Consider the following 17,669-nt stretch of genomic DNA (forward strand, 5'->3'; position numbering starts at 1 on the left):
TCAATAGGTACCATCCTAGGACATGGGGACATCGGGGAACAGGAAAGAAGTAAAGGGAGGTTGCCATTACTTAGTGTGATGATGGGCAAAGGAGGGGAAACAGAATATGTTCCAGATGCTAAAATCACCTGGGGAGATGGAAGAAAATAAGCTCTGGTATACAAAAGATAACTGTTATAATGATTTGAGGAATATGGTACAAATGGATTCCATGAACTTCAAAGGTAAGAAAAAGGGAAAAGAACATTCTATTATTTTAATAACTAAATCTCTTTGATGGAATCAAGTATAAACTTAATTTACACTTAAGCCCACTCTCTCAACATGACTCCCCACACCTTGTAACTAAGCCAACACACACTGAATTACTTACCATTTCCTCTACGCTCTCCCATCTGCCCATGAGAATCCCCAGGCTTTATATCCCCACCATTGTCCCGTCTAACTCCTAATCATCCCTCAAAACTTGGCTCCACTGTCCCTTGCTGCAGTAATTCTCCCCCAGGGAGCTTGTCCTGAAGAAAGAGTATGGAATACGGACAAAGATGAATGCCCCGAGTTCTTCACTGCGGTGTTATCTATTTATAGTAGCAAACAATTGAAAATACTTTGAAATAACAAATGATTGGAAACCACTTTGTCCATTTAGATCCCTTCCTTTTTCCCCAGTTGCCTTGACATGCTCAAAAGCTGAGTCGCCTAAGTCCCTAAACAAGCCGAAAGCCAGCTCTGATGCTACCTCTTTTGGGATCCTTCCTTGTCAGCTAATACTGGGTTAAGTGTCCCCCTATGGGCTGTCACAACATACCATGACTTATCTCAGTACTTCTAAACTGTGCCCTAAGTGCCTTCTCCCTGACGGTCTCCTTCTCTTTACAGTGAGTTAATGGAGAGAAGAGACTGTGTACTGCCAATAGAGTTCATTTACATTTTATCACAGAAATGGTGAACCAGTTATTTTTACCAACCTTCTTGCTTGCAGAAAACAATTAGAAATAAAGAGGGATATTCCAGAGTAAAAAGATCCATTTCATCCATGTTGGAATAATCTTAAGCATCTATGTGCCTAGCATCATAGTTGCAGAGTAAATAAAGCAAAAATTGACAGAGTTACAAGGAAAATAGATATATCTATAACAACAGTGGGAAATGAAACATAACAACTCACAGAATAAATAAAAAGCAGTGAGTATATAGCAGTTCTGAATAATATGATCGGCAAATCTAACTTAATAGTCAGAGATGGAAAACTGAACCCACGAAGAACATGTATCATTTTCAGACATGCACCATAGAGTCACAAATATTGATCCTATGGTGAACCCAAAGCAAGTTTAACAAATTTAAAAGGACTGGAATCATATAGCATGTGCTTGCTGATCACAGTTCAATCAAAATATACAATTCATATTAAGAAGGTTTATAAAATGATCTATATTGAAATAAAGATTTTCCAATTATCTAGAGATACCAATAAGAGAGTGAAGAAGTGAGCCACAGAGTAGGCAAAGACATTTGCTATAATATAACCAACAAGAGGTATATTCTAGAATATATAAATGACTTCAATAAATCAATATAAAACAGATAATGTATCATTAAAAAAAGGCAAGAGAACATCTACCTCACAAATAAGATATCAAATAGACAATAAAAATTTTTAAGTGCTCAATCACATTAGAAATGAGAGAAATGTAAATTAAACAATAATGAGATCCCACTACACACCCACTAGAATGGACTTCTGTTCAATGAAGCTGGGTATTTTTTATTTCATAAACTTTTCTTTATATGCATGTCATATTTCACAATAAGTAAAACTTAATTTATTGTTATGTTTCAAGGACACCCATCAATAAGTACTTGTTGATCAAAAGTATGGAAACTGACCAAAATTATATTTGTTTTACTGCTTCTCCATGCCATTAATATTTTACAGCTTATATTGAGATATAAATAATATGCAAAAAACTTCATATATTTAAGGTATACTGACTAAAATTTTAGACATATCTTCTTTTCAGGTCCTTTCCATTGAATTCAAAGCAACAAACTGTGTTTCTAAATAAGTTGTATTTCTGTCCAAGTAAACCTTGAAATTCCATGAAATATCATGATTGCACATGAAAGATAGGTTAAGAAATTACCCCCCAACCAAATCAATTTTGCACATTTTCTTTTGTCCTCTGAAGTAGGTTATATCATGATGACTTTAGAAGTTGAGCTTCTAAGTGGAGCAAAACTATTTTTCTCATGTCCTGCTATAGCTATTTTCTTCAGAGCAGAGCCTCTAGAACACTCTTACTATCAGAACAAAACTGACAAATAGTGCTAAGCCAATTAAATTGTGAAGCAGATTTTATTATGAATTAGCTTTTAATTCCTAGTGTCCATTTGACCCACCTATCCTCAAAACACTGCTCTCCAAAAGAATCAAACTTGGTTAAAAACAAAAACAAAAATGTAGGAGAGAGGGGCTTTCAGTCCAATGAGATAATGATTGGTCATAAGAGTAACCAGTAGGCACAATCAAATGATAATCTCTAACCCATCTGGGAGTGATTTTATTCAAGCTGACAAATTTTTATCATTGATGAGGCCTGTCATTTTGTCCAACAATTGATAGAATATTAAAATAAAAGTTAATACATAATTTATTCATTCACACACTAGCAAAATGTATAAAAACCCTTAAACATTTATAAACAAGGGTCAGCTTATTCACTTCTGTAAGCCTTGGTTTCTGCAACTAGAAAATAGGCATGATAACAGCATACGTTTGTTGAGAGTTAAAAGATGTACTGCATGTTAATGATACACAGCCCAGTGTCTACATATAATAGAAAATGTTTCAAGTGCTTTGAAAAATGTTGGCTCTTAATAGTAATAATAGTAAAAAATAGTAGTAGTAACAGTGGAGAAATGACACATTTTAAAATTAACATTTAAATTTAGAAATTAAGAAAAAGAAAGCAAGCTTTTCCCAACTAGTAATGTTCTGTGTCTAAAGTGCTAGAAACTATTAGGTAAAAATATTAAGTGGTTACTTATTTGAATGTCCAGCCCAAGGAACTGTAGGAAATACAATTAAATTTATCTTAAATTCAAATGCTGATAAGAGGTTGCTAAACAAGGAAACAAATTACTCATTCATTCAGTCACCTGTTTGCTTAAAATAATTTAGTTTTTCTATGCAAAAATAATTAAATAATACTTAACAGTTATTTTATTTATTATATAATTTATACAGTTATTATATAACCATTTAAATCCTTTCAAAATAATAAATGTCTATGGAATTTTATGCTATTGTTACAGAAGTTCAAAAATCCAAAATATAGTGTGGGGGACATCGACTTAGAAAATATTAAAATATTAAAGGAAGGATGTTACTGTTTAGTAGAAACTGATAGTCTGACAAAACAGAAGAATCATTTCTTGTGTTAGTGTGTTTCTTTAAAATACATATATAGTTAAGATAAAGTGATGTTTATCTGTCAGAGAACTGATATCCATCAGCTTAATTTCATTTTGAGATACGTATTAAACATTGGCTGCCAGTTTGCTTCGAGACTCACAGAAATGGAGTTTAGTGCTTTCCTGAACCTGTAAAGAATAAAGCTTTTATGTTTTTGTCCTTATAGTTTAAAAAGTGTAATATTTAAAAGTAACATTTTTTTTGTGTCCCTTTTTTATTTCATCAGCTAACACATAGTTTAATTAGAGAACTGTCAGTGTGAACAGAAACTGATTTGTTGACTGATGATTCATATCAGCTAATTTTTAAATGATCTATTTTTCAGACCCTAGGTATACTTATAGTCATATTTACACCTTAAATGTGTATTTGTATGATTTTCTAATCATAGTTAAACTTGAAAGAGGATATATATATACTTTTTAACTTAATATATTATTTTTGAACATCACTACAAGATTCTTTCTGGCTACTCAATGAGTCTAACTACTGGGTATTGTGGCTTTAGGCTAGAGGATATGTTTTAATCTACACTTTTCTCTGGTTTGTCTCCTTTTTATTACTTAATCATCCAATGAGCCTTACAGAACTGTCAGTTTGGAAGGCAATAAACTGTGTATGGATTTTTCTTCTTTAGGATTGAGAAAGTCCCAATCATGGAAGCAATGAAAGAATCTTCCATACACCTAGTACTTCATTTCCTGACAATCAAAGTCATGTGCTAATGATGACCTTAGGCTCCTGGCTACAAATGTGAGACAGGGCTGACAAATACCCATCACTAGCTCTGCAAAACAATATGTGACAAGTTTTAGGATAAAAACCCAGTTCTTAGCATAATTACTGAGCAAATAGGCAGCATATCATGTGACCTGGTGGTGACAAGCCAAAGAAACAATGAACTGCCATGTCCTCAGGGAAATTGATGTTCAGGGCATGTCTTCGCTTACCTAGGGATCAAGGAGGGTTCTATTAACTTTTAAAGACACTAATTATTACTGGTAATCCCTCTCTGAAATCCACCTACAAAATATCAGAAGAGAGCTGTCCATTTGCAATTTTAGAACCATGACATTAAAATACTCTTTCCTGGGGTACCTGAGTGGCTCACTTGATTAAGTGTCTGACTCTTGATTTTGGCTCAGATCATGATCTCAGGGTCATGAGATTAAGCCCCATGTTGGGCTCTGAGCTGGGCATGAAGCCTGCTAAAATTCTCTCTCTGCCCCTTCCCACCCTCACGCTCTTTCTAAATAAATAAATAAATAAATAAATCGATCTCTCTATTGAGCTGAACATTTGAATGAATAACAAGTTAACATCATTGATATCTAAGATAACAAAGAACACACTTGAAGGCATAGGAATGATGTCTCCTCTAAGAAGAGACACTGGTGAAAAAGATGAGTTCAGAAAGCTACTCATGGTCAAAGAAATACAAAATGTAAAACAATCAACAAACCAAAGTTTATTAAACAGGCTTTGAGTTGGGCATTTTATGAGTTTTCTTCTAGGCAGACTAAAAATTGAAAATACTTTGGATTTGCAGAATATCACCAACTTTTCCAATGTGTTTCACCACTGTTTTATTCCTTTCACAGAGGGGGAAAAGCATTGCAGTCATTTACACATTAACACTATAATTCTTTCCTTACAGATGTAGACATTTAAGTCTAGGGACACTGAACATGTTACAAGAAAAATGCATTGAGCTGAAAGACAGACTTAGATCTATCCATTCATTTATGTATACACTAATCAGTCACACAGCACAGTATCAGAAGTCTACCATGCACTAGGTACTTCTGTTACAAAATGTCTGAAGAAGCCTATTATCTAATATACAGAAGGCATTCACGAAAACATACCATTTCATAACAATAAAATGAATATAATAGTGAAAATATGAACTAGTGAATGGACCAGAAAAAAAGACACTGAAACCTAGTAAATGGAGTCAGGAAGTACTCACAGTAAAGATAGTCTTTGGGCACTGGCTTCAAGTACGGGTATTTAAGGTAACTAAAATAGCCTCTAAGCCTGGTCCTGGTCTTTATCAGCTAGGACACCTGGAAACAAATCAGGAATCTTATCTGTCTTGCTCACTGCTGAGTACTCAAGTCCCAGGAAGAATTTCTGGCACAGAGCTGGCATTCAATGAAAGAGAGAGAAAGGGAAGGAAGCAGGAAGGGGACAGAACCAGGGATAAATCTATAAATAAAACTTTGGAAAATGATCATATCAGAGAAATTATCTTCTCCTTAATATTTACTAATTTGCCACATTTTATCATCCAAAAGAAAGTTATTCATGAAAGCATATGAAGTTTTCATGATCACTCTTAATGCGGGTGACTGTTCATTTTTAAACATGAGATTTAATATGTTTAATTGCACTTAAGATTATACTAAAGCCAAAAAAAAATGAAGTTGTTAAAGAATAGGTAAATGGTATTGAACTCATTAAAAGTTACTGTCCCTCAAATAATTTGTTGAATTTTTTCTTTGTTCCACATTCAAAATAACATTTTGTATTAAAACTATATTGGACAGCCATTATAAAAAAACAAAAACAAAAAACAAAAATAAGATGGCCAATTTCCTTTCCTATTTTCTTTGCTTTCTCTGCTATACCTTATATTAATGACCACTCTCTCTTTCTTGTAAACTGCCTCCTGTGTTTCAAGATATTCTTTTCTTATCATTTCATTTTCCTTCGACTTACATTACTGTTTCTTTTCCATCCTCTGTCCTGAGCTCAGCTTCCTCTACCACCCTTAAAAGGCTGGTGCTCCTCCAAATTTTAACCACTTATGCACTCCACTGAAATCCAGTTTTGAGGGGTATGAGTCTATGTTTTCAACAAACAACTGTAAGGGCTTCCTACGTGCCTGACACTATTCAAGCACTTTAATAAATACTCACTCAATTAACTCTCATAAAACTCCATGAAATAAGAACTATAATTATTCCCATTTTGGAGGTAAGGAAACTGAGGCAGACATAGATCCTGTAATTTACCTATAGTCACTCAACTAAAAAGTGGTAGAAAGGTAATTCTATCCTGGCACTACCATCAACCCAGATCTCCCAACCTGAAATGTGGGATGTATTCTAAACAACTCCTTCTCACCTCACATCAAAATTGCCACTAGGTTCTAGTGATTTCTTACACCCTCAGTATTTCTGCAATTCATTCTTTCTTTTTAATTCCAATGCCTTAGTCCATTCCTTTTTTCTCCTGAAACACCTCAACAGCTTCTCACATTTCACTGTGCCCCTTCCAATACACCATCCACACTGCCAGGAGTGATCTAAGACCAAATTTAATTATGTCACTTCCCTACCTACCACTATCCAGTGACTACCCACTCACTGCCTTCATGATAAAATCCAAACTCCTGGGGTGCCTGGGTGGCTCAGTCATTAAGCGTCTGCCTTCAGCTCAGGGCATGATCCCAGGGTCCTGGGATCGAGCCCCACATCAAGCTCCCTGCTCTGCTGGGAGCCTGCTTCTTTCTCTCCCACTCCCCCTGCTTGTGTTCGCTCTCTCGCTGGCTGTCTCTCTCTCTGTCAAATAAATAAATAAAATCTTTTAAAAAAATCCAAACTCCTTAACATAATGTATAAGTCCAAGAAGCTTCACCAGCTACCACCATTCTATAAATCCTGCAATTCAGACTATTCCCCACAATTTTCGGAAGGTATAATGCATTTCCACAAAGATGTGCCTTTTCAGATCTCTTCCTCTATTTTGAAGTGCCCTCCAGGTTGGGAGATGGGACTCTTCCAATTATGTTTTTACTTGTTTGTCTCCACTGTTTTACTGAGACATCTCTTGCAAACTAGGGTTGGTGACTAATATTTCTGTACATCCAACTTCTCCCATGGTACTTGGCAAACAATAGGCAATGAGCAAACACATGATGAATGAAAGAATGGACACACAGATGAAATACTTCAAGCTTATTTCAAGTGTTTTATCAGATTAATGAGACAATCGCTGAATGAAGAATGAAATTGAGTTTGCCATTTGTGATACAGCTATAACCCTCTAAGCAAAGCTATGATCATAAAGTTCCCTTCTAATTCCATAGCACTCTATCTTTCTTCTCTACTAAAAGTCACTTGATACCTCTTGCCAGCACCAGTTGACTTAAAAGCAGGACCACCATATAATTCCACAATGTTAGGACTTGGATCCGATGGCATCAGACAGCAAACATACTCTGGCAGTGCTCTGTGCCAATGTCCACATCTATTAAGTCTGTTTACTAACCAGTCTTATTATTTATTTCATGTTGGGCTTTCTTTAGGGTGTGGTAGAATTAGACAGATGGGTTGAAAATCTTCCTTCAGGCATAATACACATAAAATTGGGCAGATGGGTTCCAGTAATCAACCTTTAGGCCTGGAACACATGGACAAAGCAGGGAGAAAAATAATACACCATTATCTACTAATAGGTAAAAATACAGATGGGAATGGACAAATTATAAAGTAAGATTTGAAATGCATAAATCAAAACCGGAAAGTTTCTGTGTCACTTCCCTTCAAAGTACATTTTTTTCAGGCAACAAGTTTTTATTATAGTGATAAGTGAACTCAGAAGCCTAAAAAACAACTTATAAATAAAAGACTAATCTTACCAATAGATGTCAACCTGAAATACATTTTCTAGTCAGAAGAACAAGGCTCAGTTTTATTAAGTGCTTCTATCAGTTAGCTGAATGAGGATTTTATAGGCTATTAAATAAATGAGCAAATGATATTAATCTGCGAGGAAAAGATCAGAAACTAAAAGGATTTCCCCTCTGTGAAAAAATGGATTGAAATGATAAAATAAAGAGATAAGCAAAAAGTATCACGCTTAGATCCCCCTAAAACTCAGGGGAAAACAAAATAATCCTTACACAAGTGTACAATGTAGAGATATGAAACACAGAGGCAGCACGTATAAAAAGAATAGGAATTAGAGTTGACAATAGAGTTGGCAGGACCAACAGCATGAAGGGTTGGACAGAGATGTTAGTTTAATGTTTGACTGTATTAATGAAAGGATGGTATATATTATGGTAACTGGAAGCTGATTGTGCTGGAGAGCTTCTGTTGACACCTCCATTTCCACACTCTGCCTTTCTTTTCTCTGCTCAGTCCCCAGATGCTGTTGACCTACACGCACTATATCAACTTCTCCTTTCCTCTGAGCTCAGGTTTAGCCAAATGATAGAACAAGCAAGAGATAAGGGAGTAAAGAAAGTGAGATTAAGGTATTTTTCCCCATAGGTCTTTTCCTGTACCGAGTGAATCCCAGATACACAAAAGGTCATGGCACTATCTGGCAATCACCTCCACACATCCCCCCCATCTCTAATCCCAGGAATGACTTCCTTTTCTCACTCCTTTAAAGCAAGGGGTAGTAAGGATGCTCTACTCTTACTAGCATTAGGGAAGTCCCCATGCCATTTGGATTATTTCTGAATATTTCCTTCATTAACATCTCCTCAAGTTGTCCAATTCAGTATGGCGTCTATTTCTTTCAAGCACCCTGACAGGTAAACTTTCATCAAATACCTATAACATGCCAAGCATGTAGAAAGAGCTGTTATTTTTAATGGTTTTAACATCCCTCCAAGGAAGTTTCTATTTTGCCACATATTTACTGATGAATAAATGGATGTGTCCAGAGGGTGATTTGCTTAAGGTCAAACAGCAAGTAGGCAACCAAGCTGGATTTGATCCCAAGCCATTTGACTTAGAGCCCACGCTCATCACTATACTCATTTTACTCTGTTCAGAGTAAGTCAGGGTCCACCCAGGAAAAGTTCTTTCCCTCTGGCTTCATACTCTCAGAGGAATTGAACAAAGTGATGTTTAAAGGCAATGTTAGAGAGTGTGAGGGATCTCATAACTCTGAGATATGTGAAGTGAGTACAAATTTGTAAAATCTGTCTGAAAAGTAATTTGACAACATGTATCAAGGACCTTAAAACATGCACTTATCTGAACGGAGAAGAAATACAAAAACAACTATAAAACAAGTAGCAAAATGGCAATGCCTACATACCTATCAATAATTACTATGAATGCAAATGGACTAACTGGTCCAGTCAAAAGACACAGAGTGATGGAATGGTTTAAAAAGCAAGACCCATTTATATGCTACCTACAAGAGACTCATTTCAGACCTAAAGACACATGCAGGTCGAAAGTGAAGGGATAAAAAAACATTTATTATACATATGGAAGTGGAAAGAAAGCCAGGGTAACAATACTCATATCAGACAAAATAGACTTTAAAGCAAAGCCTATAACAAGACACAAAGAAGAACACTACAAAATCATAAAGGGAACAATCCAATAAGAAGATATAACAATTGTAAATATTTATGCACCCAACATGGAAGCATCCAAATACATAAAGCACTTATTAACAAATATAAAAGAAGTAATCAATCGTAGTAAAATAATAGAAGTAACTTTTACACCCCATTTACATCAAATGGATAGATCATCCAAACAGAAAATCAACAAGGAAACAGTGGCTTTGAATGACACATTAAATTCACAGATGGATCTAACATATATTCAGAACATTCCATTCTAAAACAGCAGAATACACATTCTTTGCAAGTGCACATGAAACATTCTCCAGAATAGATCACACAATAGGCCACAAATCAAGTCTCAACAAGTTCAAAAAGAGTGAAGTCATACCATGCATCTTTTTCAACCATAATGCTATGAAACTAGAAATCAACCACAAGAAAAAACCTGGAAAAAGCACAAATACATGAAGGTTGTATAACATTCTACTACTCAATAAATGGACCAACTGAGAAATCAAAAAGGAAATCAAAAAATACATGGAGACAAATGAAAATGAAAGCATAATGGTCCAAAATATTTGGGATGCAGCAAAAGTTATTCCAGGAGGGAAGTTTATAGCAATATAGGCCTACCTCAAGAAGCAAGAAAAATCTTAAATAAAAACCTAACCTTACACCTAAATGGAAGTAAAAAGAACAAAAAACAAAACCCAAAACCAGTAGAAGGAAGGAAATAATAAAGATTAGAGCAGAAATAATCAAAATAGAGACTTAAAAAACAACAGAACAGATCAATGAAACCAGGAGTTGGTTCTCTGGAAAGATAAAAAAAAAAAAATTGATAAGGCTTTAACCAGACTCTTCGAGAGAGTGAGAGAGAGAGAGAGAGAAGACGCAAATAAACAAAACCAGAAATGAAAGACGACAAATAATAACCATCACAGAAGTACAAAGTTTACTAAGAGAATATTATGAAAAATTATATGCCTACTACATGCTGACAAATTGGACACAACAGAAGAAATGGATCAATTCCCAGAAACATATAACCTCCCAAAACGGAATGAGGAAGAAGTAGAAAATTTGAACAGAACAATTACCACAATAAAATTGAACCAGCTATCAAGAAAATCCTGATAAGCAAAAGTCCAGAAGCAGACGGCTTCACAGGTAAATTCTACAAAACATTTAAAGAAGAGTTAATGCTTATTCTCAAACTATTCCAAAACAATAGAAGACAAAGGAGAGCTTCCAAATTCATTCTATGAGGTCAGCATTACCCTGATACCAAAATCAGATAAAGGTACTACAGAAAAAGAGGCTATAGGCCACTATCTCTGATAAACACTGATGCAAAAATCCTCAACAAAATATTAGCAAACTGAATCCAACAATATATTAAAAGAAATAATTCATCATAATCCACTGGGATTTATTCCTGGGATGCAAGGATGGTTCAGTATTTGCAAATCAATCAATGTGCTACATTACATCAACAAGAGAAAGAATAAACATCATATGATCATTTCAATAGATGCAGAAATAGCATTTGACAAAGTACAAGATCCATTCATGATAAAAACCCTCAACAAAGTAGGTTTAGAGGGAACATACCCCAACATAATAAAGGCCATAGATGAAAAAAACCACAGCTAGCATCATACTCAATGATGAGAAACTGACAGCTTTTCCCCTGAGGTCAGGAACAAGACAGTGATGTGCACTCTCACCACTTTATTAAACATAGTATTGGAAGTTCTAGCCATAGCAATCAGAAACAAAGAGAAATAAAAAGGCACCCAAATTGGTAAGGAAGAAGTAAGACTTTTATTGTTTGCAGATGTCATGATACTATATATAGAAAATCCTAAAGACTCCACCAAAAAACTACTAAAGCTGATAAATGAATTCAGTAATACAGCAGGATACAAAATCAATATACAGAATTCCATTGTATTTCTATACACTAATAATGAAGTAGCAGAAAGAGAAATTAAGGAAACATTCCTATTTATAATTGCACCAAAAATAATGAAATACCTAGGAATAAACAATCAAGGAGGTGAAAGACCTATACTCTGAAAACTATAAAATAATGATGAAAGAAACTAAAGATGACACAAAGCAATGGAAAGATATTCCATGCTCATGGATTTAGAGAACAAATATTGTTCAAATGTTCATATAACCCAAAGCACTCCCCCACATTTAATGCAATCTTTATCAAAATACCAACAGTATTTTTCACAAAACTAGAACAAATAATCCTAAAATTTGTATGGAACCACAAAAGACCCTGAATAGCCAAAGCAATCTTGAAAAAGAACAACAAAACTGGAGGTATCACAATCCCAGATTTCAAGAAATACTACAAAGCTGTAGTAATCAAAAAAGTATGGTACTGGCACAAAAACAGACACATTGATCAATGGAACAGAATAGGGAGTCCAGAAAAAAAACCCATGATTATATGGTGAATTCATCTTTGACAAAGTAGGAAAGATTATGCAATGAGAAAAGGACAGTCTCTTCAACAAATGGTATTGGGAAAACTGGACAGCTATGTGCAAAAGAATGAAAACAGACTGCTTTCTTACACCATACACAAAAATAAACTCAACAAGGATTAAGGACCTAAATGTGAGACCTGACACCATAAAAATCCTAAAAAAGAGCACAGGTAGCAACCCCTTTGACATAGACCATAGCAATATATTTCTAGTTATGTCTCTTGTGGCAAGGGAAACAAAAGCAAAACTAAACTATTGGGACTACATCAAAATAAAAAGCTTCTGCATAGCAAAGGAAACAATCAACAAAACTAAAAGGCAACCTACTAAATGGGAGGAGATATTTGCAAATAACATATCTGATAAAGGGTTAGTATCCAAAATATATAAAGAACTTATAAAACTCAATACCCCCAAAATGAATAATCCAATTAACAAATGGGCAAAAGACATGAACAGACATTTTTCAAAAAAAGACAAACAGATTCTTACCCATAGAGAACAAACTGGTGGTCACCAGAAGAGACGTAGGTGGGGAGATGGGTAAAGCAGGTGAAGAGGATTAAGAGGACCTACTTATCATGATGAGCACTGACTAATGTACAGAATTGTTGCAACACTGTATCATACATCTGAAACTAATAGAGCACTGTTAACTATACAGGAATTAAAAAATTTTTTTGAAGAATTTATTAATTTATTTTAGAGAGAAAGAGCATAAGCAGGGGAGTAGCAGACGGAGAGGGAGAAGCGGACTCCCTGCTGAGCTGGGAGCCAGATGCAGGGCTTGATCCCAGGACCCTGAGCCGAAGGTAGATGCTTAACGGACTGAGCCACCCAGGTGCCCTGGAATTAAAATTTTTAAAAAAGTTTTGAAACTAGACAAAGGTAATTGTTTCACAACGATTGATAAATTGTTCCTTCTGAAAGACTAAGCCATAGGTAAATTCTCATACAAAGGACCAAAGGCAGAATTGATCTGTGGCCTGCAGGAAGCCAGGAGCCCTGCCATGAGCAGCAGCATGGGAACCCTAGGGCCAGAAATATGGCCTGATGACAGCAGGTGGACATGAGAATGACCCATCAAAGTCACCTCTGTGTTGTCTAAAGCTTGTAGAGGAAAATCTTTCCCAATAAACTGGCCCCTTCCCTTAGCCCTCCCTAAACTCCATTAACCAACCTGGTGGATGATACCGCCATTTCCCAAGACCTTTCTCACAGAGTTAATTCCCACTATGGTCCCAATCCTTGTGCCCTGTACTTACCAGCTTTCAACTCCCCGCCTGCAATAACCATGCACGCCACACTCAGAACATTGCTTCTGTACACAGGGAATTCTAATGTCCCCATCACATAAAGGCCTTTGAGGAATGGAAGATTTGTATCCACAAGGACAGTCCTGTCTGCAGAAGAAAAAGAAATTGCTCAGACACATAAGCAAAACAAGAATCGCCTTCTCTCCTCCAGTGATTTACATGAGGGATCCCCAGGCAATTCAGGAGATGTTTACATTGCTACCCGTGCCAGGACAGGTGTAGCAACTAGAAGAACAAATAGTTTGTTAAAGACTAGGTCTTAATAAGGAGGCAGGAGGAAAAAAACCCCACACGATTAATACATTCTTCCACTGCCCCACAAACCAAGTGTTATGGCCAAAAGGCGTGTTTATGCTCCAAACCCCCAAACCTATGCATTTTATTTCTTATTTTTTAGAGGGTGGGGAGGGGCTGAGAGAGAGGCAGAGAAAGAGAATCCTCAAGCAAACTCCCTGCTGAGCACAGAGCCCAATGCAGGGATCGATCCCATAACCCTGAGATTATGACTCAAGTTGAAATCAAGAGTCAGATGCTTAACCAACTGAGTCACCCAGGCACACACATGCCCTCCCCTGCGCAGGCCTACTTAGTGCAAATGCACTAAAGGTTCCCTATCCTATGTCCCTTCCCTTCACTTTGGCTATAGTTTCCAGGACATAGTGAACCACAGATATGACCTTGGCCCCTGAAGTCAGATTATTTGGATGTGAATCCCAGCTCTGCTACTTATTAACTGTGTGAACCAACACCTTTATCTCTTTGTCCCTCAGTTATCTAATCTGTAAAATGGGAATAATAAAAATACCTGCTTCATTCATAGGGTTTTCGTGAGGGTGAAATGAGTTCATAGATCTAAAGCTTTTACATAGTACTAGTAAGTCATTCTCAACCTACTGATTTAGAGAGACATTTGTGTTTCCCAATTTATGTTTCTACCACATAGAGCAAAGATCAGGCTTGTGCTCAAGAAATGCTGGGTATTTTCATTACTGGTACTGTTGCCAATTAGTCTGGCATGCTTGTAGAATACATTGGACAACTTAAAACCATTGTTCTTCATCTCCCCTTTCATAAAGTTTCCATATAACTTCAGGAGAAAGGAAACATAGATTTTTGTCTGAAAGTAACAATAGGGCAATACGTGAATAAAAATTCTCATTTAAAACAGTAAATATTTCATGTATGCCAAAGTATTAAGCGTTATTTTCTGAGGCTTAGTAGTAATTCAACACAAATTAAAGAACTCAAATAAATGTTTCTGCCTGAATTCAAGTACTGTAATCACTGACACATGTAAAGGTTTTAAGGAATTTTGTTAACATAATCTCATGGCTCATTCCAGGAAACAGCATACCCTGCTGTTCTTAAGGACCTGCCCTCCAAATTAACATCTCAGAGGTTGTCTTTCCAAGTCCCCAACTATTCCCTAGCTATAAGACTGCCACACCCTCCTGTGGCAGAGACTCTAGGGTTGTAAACCAACTATTTCCCTTTTCTCTTGGGTTCACAGTTAGACCATCTTTTCTAGCCTCTTTTGTAGTTAGGCGAAGCCACATGATTGAATTGTAGTCAATAAAGTGTAAGCAGAATTAAAGTGTGACATCTGTAGGCCTCCAGCATACACTTTCTCCTCTCCCTTGTCTCTCAGTTGGAGAGGAGAACAATGGTTCTCAAGGTATGGTTGTGGCCCAACAGCATCAGCCCCACCCACTCACCCACCAGAATCAACCCAAGGTCTAGCTCTGCTGGTAAGACATTTCCAGTCTTCTCCCCATTGGACCCACCACTCCCCCCATGGAAATCTCTCTACCTTCTGATAACAGAACATTAAAACATTTTATTATCATTTTATCCATAATTAGTGTATGTAAGGAGGTAACTGTCACTGGGCTGTTCCTCAGCGTAATTGTGACTTTCTCACCCACTGTTAACTTTCTTAGGGGAAGCAACCGTCCATTTTTAAAAATACCTAATGCTTACTGTGACATTAAAGATAAAGTTGTTAAATAAATGTTGCCCAGATCTGCCGAGTTTATTAAATTCAAGAGCACATTAGTAACTAATTCAAAATGAACAAGCAGGCTAAACAGATAAAAATAAATATATATTTCAATTTCATCTCAGGTACTTTAAAAGCATTCAAACGAAAGAGTGAAATACCTAGAGAATGTTCTAGGTTTAATACACATTTTGTGAGTTCATGAGTTTTATATGATTTCAAAAGCAAGACAGAAATTATTTCAAGTCAGCACCTTAAAAAAAAAAAAAACAAGAGTTCTATACCGATGGCCTTTATTTCTTCCAACCTATGGCACAAACTACCGATGTTTGGCTGCTGGGCCTGATTGTACAAAATGATTAAATTCCTTCAAAAAATGTTTTCTCTCATTCACGGAGTACTCACACACATAAAAGCATGATATTAGGCTTCTTTTTAACAAACTTTATCAGGTAAAATATGACAATAACACAGAATCTAAAGTTTTCCTTTTGGTCTTTATCACATATCCTTCTTAGAAGAAATTTTTCCTTTTAGTTGCCTTATCCACTCCAAATATACCAACAAATTTCACACAAATCATAGACAGCCTAACTATTGTAAGCTCCATGAGAATAGAGACTATAGCTACGATTCTCACTTTTATTTTCTGAGGAACTTGAACTATAGATGCTAAGAAATAACACCAAAGAACACACACAGACACGCACACACCCTGCACGTAAAATCTAGTAGGTATTCGAGGGGAAGTACAGGATGAAGACAAGAGTAGAAACATTGTTCTTATCGCTTTCTGTGCCACCTTCCACTTTGAAACTTCCTGTCCAGGGGCACCTGGGGGGCTCAGTCGGTTAAGGATCTACCTTTGGCTCAGGTCATGATCCCACGGTCCTGGGATCGAGCCCCATATCAGGCTCTCTGCTCAGCGGGGAGCCCACTTCTCCCTCTCCCTCTGCCTTCTGGTGCTCTCTATCAGATAAATAAATAAAATGTTAAAAAAAATGAATGAAATTTCCCATCTATTCATCTTTTCTTCTTTCTTTTCCTTCCCCATGATGTGCCAAATCTTGTTGGGTGGTGGGAAATCAGACATGAGTAAGACATGTGTCCTATCATCAGATGAGGATAGATAAAAAAATAAGTACAATGTGGTATACTTGAAATGATAATACAGTTGACCCTTGAGCAATATGGGTTTAAACTGCAAGGGTCCATTTATACACGGATTTTTTTTTTTTTTTGTAAATACAATACAGTACTTACTGCAAATGTCCTTTATCTTCCTTATGATTTTCTTTTCTCCAGCTTACTTACTGAAAGACGACAGTAGATAATATATGTAACATACAAAATACATGTTAATCAACTGTTTACGTTATTGGTAAGCCCTCTAGTCAACAATAGGCTATTAGTAGTTACGTTTGAGGGAGTCAAAAGTTATATAAAGATTTTTGACTGCACAATGTAGGGGATTAGAACCCTAACTCCCATATTGTTCAAGGTCAATGTATATTTTTTCGTTATATAGAGGTTCACCTCATCTTTTTTCCCAACTACTTCAAAATGGAAAGTCTATCAATGTGCCTAATAACAAAATTCTGCTAAGATGAAAGAAACATATGCACTATAAATATTTCTAAAAGGGATTTTCATATCACAGTAACAGAGACCACAGCTATCACTGCAAGTAACAAAGGCAGAAAAATTCATTCCAATATAGTCTCCACAGCAAATCAGCTGCAGGTCCAAACTGACCAACCCTGTAACGACAGTTTGGAGTAGATGTTTCTCTCTTCCAGGTGTGGAAAATTAGGATCAATATGCCACTTTCACTAAGTAGCCTCATTTCCATGAAATTCCTCAAAACATTTCAGGAAAAATATCACTCAGTAACAGTTATTTATACAACCCACTTAAAAACATAAATGATAGACCACCTCTAAAACTGTGGCCCGATGCTTTTCATCTTGCCTTGCTTTGACCAAGGCTGTTCCATCCTACTCTGTCAGTGACCAATCTATCCTACTTGAGAGAATGA

At 36.2% G+C, this 17,669-nt stretch overlaps 1 protein-coding gene across 1 annotated transcript in view; it reads right to left on the reverse strand.

Moving 5' to 3' along the window:
- The window catches only part of PKHD1 (PKHD1 ciliary IPT domain containing fibrocystin/polyductin), a 453,280-nt gene that overhangs the window by 150,808 nt on the left and 284,803 nt on the right, over positions 1-17,669 (reverse strand). Inside the window, exon 54 of the mRNA XM_034648265.1 lies at positions 13,582-13,719. Coding sequence (XP_034504156.1) covers positions 13,582-13,719 — 138 coding nt within the window. The remainder of the gene's footprint in view (positions 1-13,581; positions 13,720-17,669) is intronic.

This window comes from Ailuropoda melanoleuca, chromosome 19 (genome assembly GCF_002007445.2).
Source record: "Ailuropoda melanoleuca isolate Jingjing chromosome 19, ASM200744v2, whole genome shotgun sequence".
Taxonomy (NCBI): Eukaryota; Metazoa; Chordata; class Mammalia; order Carnivora; family Ursidae; genus Ailuropoda; species Ailuropoda melanoleuca.